Source organism: Martes martes, assembly GCF_963455335.1.
Source record: "Martes martes genome assembly, chromosome: 16".
Taxonomy (NCBI): domain Eukaryota; kingdom Metazoa; phylum Chordata; class Mammalia; order Carnivora; family Mustelidae; genus Martes; species Martes martes.
Genome location: NC_137904.1, coordinates 63519827 through 63526697, shown reverse-complemented (window position 1 = coordinate 63526697; position 6871 = coordinate 63519827). Strand labels below are relative to the sequence as shown.

General features: G+C 65.6%; 1 protein-coding gene across 1 annotated transcript in view; it reads right to left on the bottom strand.

Annotated features, from left to right (window-relative positions):
* Positions 1-214: 214 nt before the first annotated feature.
* The window catches only part of RPTOR (regulatory associated protein of MTOR complex 1), a 316629-nt gene continuing 309972 nt past the window's right edge, over positions 215-6871 (bottom strand). Inside the window, exons 29-34 of the mRNA XM_080826085.1 lie at positions 6590-6696; positions 5060-5187; positions 3591-3677; positions 2572-2688; positions 2145-2274; positions 215-1531 (exon numbers count right to left, since the gene is read on the bottom strand). Of these exons, the coding sequence (XP_080682211.1) occupies positions 1463-1531; positions 2145-2274; positions 2572-2688; positions 3591-3677; positions 5060-5187; positions 6590-6696 (638 nt within the window). The 3' untranslated portion in view covers positions 215-1462. The remainder of the gene's footprint in view (positions 1532-2144; positions 2275-2571; positions 2689-3590; positions 3678-5059; positions 5188-6589; positions 6697-6871) is intronic.

Below are 6871 nucleotides of genomic sequence, written 5' to 3'. Positions count from 1 at the left end.
CGACCCAGCCGGTGGCCGGGTGCCGGCGGCCCGGGAGCCCACGCGGACCCCGGCCCGGAGCCGGCTCCTGGGGCGCACGGGGGTCCCCCAGGCCGGTGCTGCCCGGTCCCCGGGGACACGACCCTGGCCGAGGCACAGCGCCGGCCGCAGCTCGAGGGGACTCACATTCCCACGATTATGGCCTCGTAGTGGCAGAACTAGTTAAGCCAGCTCACTCTATCGAATAATCTTGATTCCCAAGGAAAATGGAAAAAATGCTTTTCAGAATATCGTCATTGTGGTTTTGTTTTACAAGCGCTGTTTGTAATTGCTTAGCACGTTCTCTGTTGTCCTTCCTGGGGCTACACCATCCCCGTGGCCCCAGGTCGTGCACGCACACGTGAAGACACACACGCACACCTGTGTGCAGACATGCACAGACGCCCTGCCCCACGCCACAGCAGTCGCCAAAAACCTTCTCTGCATTCCTCACTGCAAGACGCCAGCGAGCGGCGGCACAGACGGGCCACCACTGACCCACAGATGCCCTTGCACCGTGCCCGTGTGTGACGCCGCGCAGGTGGGAGGCCTCGGGACCGCACAAGTGTGCACTCGTGTGTGGGCTCGGGTGTGCAAACCGTGGGCTCTGCACATGCGTGTACACCCGTGTGGGAGGCCACAGGCCTGGTGGCTGTCACCACACCTGCCTGGGGGAACAGCAGCACTGAAGGGAAGCAGGGCCAGTGGCCCACGACGGCGGCTGAGTGGCCAACGACCTGCCTCACCCATCCAAAGCCACAGGCCCCTTCTGCTAGCGGGTCTGTGAGGAGAGGGGCCTGTGCCGGGAAGGTGGGCTGCGTGGCGGAGGGGCACTGCCAGTCCTCACACCATCTGGCCATGAAGGCCCCTAGTGGGCAAGGACTGGCAGTTGGCGAGGGGCTCTGGGCTGTCTCCTCGTTCGCGTGCCGGCTCTGTCTCTTGAATGCCCCCGCCTCCCAGTGTGCTTGGAAATGCCCCCAGGAGCGCGTGCGCAGAAAACAGCCCCGGCTAGCTTGCAGCCAGGGGGAGGCGGCCCAGGCCGGCTCATGGCCAGGCAGCGGCCCAGAGACCTACGCTGAGCCCTAGTGCTCCCTCGTCCGCCAGGGTGGCCGAGCCCTGGGGAGCTGGCTTCTGTCTCGGAGTTTTTGTGGAGCCAATGCTCGGGTCCCTCGCAAAATAGAACGAGTGCGTCTCCCTCTTTAAAAATCTCAGAAGCAAAACAGGACGGGAAGGGTGCTGGGATGTCTGTGACTGTCCTTGGGCTGTCACACGGCAGGACTCCACCAGAGGCCCCTTCCCTGGGCTCCCGGGCGTGACAGTGACCACAGACGGACGGACAGACAGCGAGGGGCCTCCTGAGCCCTCAGCAGCAGGTCAGGACCAGTGTTCAGGGCGGCGTGGCGGGTCCACTATGTACACGGAGGCCTGGCAGGGCGGGCGCCCGCTATCTGGTGCGCTTCTCCACCGAGTACACGGAGATGTAGTAGTCATTGCTGCCCACGGCCAGGTGAGGCTGCAGAGGAGAGCAGGGCGGGTGAGCGGGCGGGCGGGGGTGGGAGGTGGGGAGGCCACCCTGCGGCTTCCCCGCCCCCACCCTGCCGTGGCTCTCAGCAGAGGCCCCGCACCTCACCACAAGGACATCCCTGTAGGGATTCATCTGGGAGCCCCGGGCTGCATGGGGGCCTCTGGTGGAGCCCAGACACTTGGGGAGTGACCGTGAGGGCTGGGCCACCCTTCCCTGGGGAGCACCGGTAGGGCGAGGGTGTCCTGGCAGCCTCCTCCCTGCAAGGCTTCTCCAGGGCTGGGATCAGGGCGGAGGGGAAGGGTGACAGGAGAAGGGGGCTGTCTCCTGTCTGTGCAGCGCAGGACTCCCTGGCTGACGGGGCATCTGGCGCTGTTCCCGGAGGCGGCCTGGGGTGGCCCAGGACCTGACAAGATCTTGTTTCGCACCGTTCTTGGACACAGGGAGGGAGAAGCCCAGGGCGCCCTGCCCGCCGCCTGTGGGGTGGGCGGGGGCTGGCTGTAGCCCTCCCTGCCCGCAGCTCCTGTGCCCCCCTCCCCGGAGCCCTCCCGAGCCCCCCGCACCCCCCTGCGGCCCCTCGGCCCGGGCGCGGGCAGGCACAGACCCAGTGCGGGTGGAAGGCCAGGCAGCTGATGGCGCCGACGCGCTGGCCCATGAAGCCATCGTAGTACTTGATGTGGCTGACCAGCTCCCCGCTCCCGCTGTAGACCGCCGTGAACTGGTTCATGGAGCCGCTGCGCACAGGGGGTCGGGGGTGAGCCGGCCGCCGGCCCAGGGGTGAAGCGTGGGGGGGGGTGGGGGGGGCAGCTCGGGAGGCAGGCGTGTCCTCTCACCGGGGCACCATCCCCGACATGGGGCTGACCTGCCCGCCCATCACCCACCCGCCGTCCCCAGCAACGTGGCTCCGGAGAGCTGCTCCCAGGCAGGGGGTAGTGCCTGCTGGTCACGTGGACACCCGGGGCTGACTTCGGGGGCTCTGAGATGGTCGGGGCAGCAAAGGCCCCTCATTTTCTCTTAGGGGCGGCACCTACCAGGCAATCAGGTTTGCTTGGGGGTGGATGTCGAGGGCCGTGAGCCCCTTCACGATCTGAAGGACATTCACAGACTCGGGCATCCGAGGATCGAAGAAGCGTACGTCCCCGTTGACGCTGCCGGGAAAGGGGTGCTGCTGGCGAGGCAGGGGCAGGCCGGCCCCCGAGGGCTGGCCTCACGCGGTCAGGGCCCCAGGTGCGCACGCACTCCTCAAGGCCAAGGCCGGCCCCCGAGTGACCAGCGAGGCCGCTGAGCACAGCAGGAGCCCGCCCCACCGGCCGCAGCGACCAGGCCCGCCACCACGCCCCCCGGCCTCCTCCCCAGAGCCAGGAAAGGCCCTGCCTCCACGGCGCGAGGCCGCAGCAAGCAGAGGCCCGGGGCGGCGGACGTGAGTTATTGGTTTCATTTCCAGCCCCAGAGATTAGATTCTGTGCAGCTGGGGTGCGGTTACAGGATGGGAGGGCGGCGGGCGGGCGGGCGGCCGGGAGGCGGCGAGTCGCCCCTGGAGGCCATCTTTCGTGCCCTTGGTCCCTGGCGGGTGTCGTTCTAAGAGCTATGGTCTGTTTTTATGCTACAAACAAGGGACAGAGCATCTCTGAAGAAACGGTAGCTCTGTGACGGTCACTTATCGGCTGTCCCTTTAACGGGCAAGTAAGCACTCGCCCCTCTCAGCGCGGGGTTTACCGAGTGGGAGAAATGGATTTACGGGCAGACGACTGCCCCACGCGGTGGTCCCACAGGAAAGGGCCGGAAGACGCCCGCCCCCTCCCGCGCACACCCTGCAGCCGCCACTGAGCCAGCCGCCTGCCGCTGCCGCGAGGCTCTCCAGTGGGGGGACCGACGTGTCCCTGCCCTCCCATCGGCCCTGACCTTTCTGGCCAGTCCCCAAGCGCAGGTTAATTACTGCCCGGAAATGCCATCCTTTCCCGGCTGTTTAAATACCAAAGACATATTTTAAATGGAAGAGAAAATAATGTTTTTACAGCAAAATATCTCATAAACATTCTGTGCTCGTTACCTCACGCTCATGATGTGGCCCTCGGGGTGCTTCTGGAGGTAGGCCTTCACCACCCAGGCCGTGTGCTCCCGGTACGTCATGACGCGGCTGCAGGGGTGCGGGGAAGGACAGGGTCAGAGCCTGGAGGGCGGCCTGGGTGGGGGAGGGGACAGCGGGCCGGCCAGCGGCGGGGGAGGGGGACAGCGGGCTGCCCGGGCGGGGCGGGGGGGACAGTGGACCGGCCGCTGGCACACACAGCACCGGGCAGGAGCTAAGAAGCCGAGGGTGTGACTTCATTTTGAGTGTTTATTTAAAGCCCTCAGGGTCTGCTCCCTTGGGGGGGCCGGTGGCCTCCACCCACCGTTCACCGTCATGTTGGGAGCGCGGCAGAGCCGTCCCAGAGCCCCCTGGACAGGGCACGTGCAGCTCCCAGCCCACGACACCAAGGGTCAGGAATGAGAGCCCCAGCCAAGGGGCGGCTGAAGCAGAGACCCCTGGCGCGGAGGACCCACCACACACGGCAAGCCACGAGTCAGAGCTGGGGTGCGCAGGTGCCCGTGTCGCTGCCCTCAGCACATGGGGCATGTGCCGCTCCATGACCCTCGGCTCTTTCTGGCAATCTGGGACCTCACTGCCTGCTCCGGGTAGCCAAGACGACGTCTCGATGGAGAGAAAACTCACCCTTTCAAAGCGCGCCACGAGCGGGTTTCCGTGTGCTCACAGCCGGCCCAGAAGGAAACCCCGCTCCCCACACTCACGATGGCGGCTTTCTGGGGGTGCTGCCTGTTCTCTGTGGGGACCCTTCTGCAGAGAGCCTGCAGGGCGTGTGCGGGCCCAGCCAGCACCGGTCCGGCCTCGGGTCTGTCCTGGGAGACCCCCACCGGATGCCGGGCCCAGCACCAGGCCTCGGCAGCAAACAGCCCAGCCCATCCAGCAGTTTGTCCCATGGGCTTCCCTCAGCTCCACGTCCGGCACCTGCCCACTCGCCCCTTCCTCACCCCCGAAGGCCAGGCCTGGCTTTTAATAAGCACATCGCCCCGGGGGCCCCCGGAGACAACACTATCATTTATCAGCCGTGGGGCCCAGGTGAGTGACCGGCGGCTGGACCCGAGCACCTCAGCTGCCCACAGGTAACAGCACTTGCCCCCCAGTGCCCGGCCCCACCTGGCCCCTGGCCTAGGACTTGCCCCCAGAGCCCGGAACAGCCACAACATGTATGTCGCTCAGCACGGCGCAGGGCCCACGCGGGGACTCCCTGACACTGTCTTCTTGGCCGTCTACCATGCACAGGGGGGAAACCGAGCTCAGGGAGGGCAGTATCTTGCCAGGCCCCCGTCCTGCTGGTTTTTCCCCTCCACGTGCCGTGGGAATGTGGCCTTGGTGGCGGGCGGTGCCCGGTGGGCTTTGGGAGGCTCACTCTGTCTGGGCCCAGAGGCTTGGCAGCGACATGAGGACCTTGTCTGGAGGGTGCTGGGGCGGGGGGCGATTACCATTCGCTGAGCGCCATCCTCCGGTCGTAGACGCGGATGGAGCCATCGCCGAGGCCAGCCACGATGAGGGAGCGGTGGGAGTCACAGGACAGGCTCGTCACGCAGCTGTCAGCACCCGTGGGGATGTCCTGGGTGTGGACACAGGGACTGTGGTGAGGGCCCCCAACAGCGGCCGGTCGCGCCATCGCCCCGGCACGGGACCCCGGGCTTCTGCACCAGAGAAGGCGTGCAAGGCCCAGGGAGCCTGAGGGGCCCGCAGGGGACCCGAGTGAGTCAGGCCACACCCACCCGAGAGCCAGTCCCCTGTCCCCAGGCCGCAGCCGGCACACGACTCTGGGAACCGGCTTTTGGTACCAATTAAACTTTCCAGAGTCTCCCTCTTTCCCAAAAGGAAGACAAAACACATTCTGGTAGGAAGAGATCCTCCTAATTAGTTCAGGAGCGGGTCTAGGGGCTCTGCCTCTGTGAGCTGCATCCTTGCCACTCCTGCTGGGGCCATAAATGCAGGGGTGAGGAATGTCGGGTAGGAGAGCGCAGGGGACCAAAGGGACCACAAGAAGGAAGGCACTTTCCCCTCATCAGGGCTTTGCTGCTATCGGGCACCCAGGGAAGAAATCCCACACGTGTGGCTCCTGGTCCGTCGAAGAGGCGTGAGGACGAGGGCGGCAGCCACACCTCTGGGACGCATGACCTGCTCCGAGGCTTGCAGGGGGCCGGGGGGCCAGGGACGAGCCCCGGGCAGCCGAGCTGAAGACAAGTGCTGGGGGCACGGGCTCCCGAGTAGGGGCTGCCGGCATCAGGTGTCCACACTGCACGGGAGAGCGGCAGGGACTGGCCAGCTCCAGGCCCCAGAAAGGACGTGTGACAAAGGCTGACTGTGCCGTTGCAGGACCTGAGCACAGGGCAGAGGGAGGTCGCCTCTGCTCGGGCTGTGGCCGTTCGGACAACTGTGTCCGGGCCTCACGTCGGCTCCCCATCCCCAGCCCTTCCAGTTCCACCGGTGCCCGTCCTCCTCCGCCGGGTGCCTGTGTGACTGGGGGCTTGGCGGGAGGCCCAGGGCCGGCCGGGAGGGCGGAGCTCCTGGGCCTCAAGCCACAGCCAGCACCACCACCCAAACTCTCAATGCTCCCCAGCTGTCTGCGGCCCTGCGGCCCCTTCCAGGATGCCTCTGTCAAAACCAATTCTGTCCTTGCTCTGCTGATTAAAACTAGAAATAAAAGATGCTTTAAGAGGCACGCAAATAACTCACCATTCCAATTTAAAATGTTTTCACCTGCTGCTTCTTGATATTCCCTAATTTGCATGGATACAATACTTCTGGAAACAATTAGGATTAGCATAGGCGTAATCACACCGTGATGCAGGGTCAAAGCATCCCAATAAATGGGCCGTGAGAGGTCATTAGCTCCTGACAGCGTGAAGGCCGCACGCTCCCTCCCCCGCACGCTCCCCACTCTCACTTTGCCGGGACAGGGGCCTGTCTGGGGGGGGCGCAGCAGAGCCGGGAGGCCGGGCGGGGGCTGCGGTTACCTGCACCTTCATCTCACGGTCCGTGTCCCAGACCCGGACGATCCGCACGTCCCCCGAGCTCATGAGGAGGCCGGTCTCCTGCTCCCAGTCCACCACCATGCCGGCTCCTGGAGAGACAGACCGTTCCGCTGTCAACTTGGGACCCTGTCCCGGGCAGCCACTCAGCACCACGGAGTGCCACACCACCCCAGCCACGGCCCGGTCCCCAACCCCACGGGAGCTCCAGGTTCGCAGTCTGGGTTGGCGCAGCAGTTTGGGGTCCCTGGATCCCCGCCCTGCCCA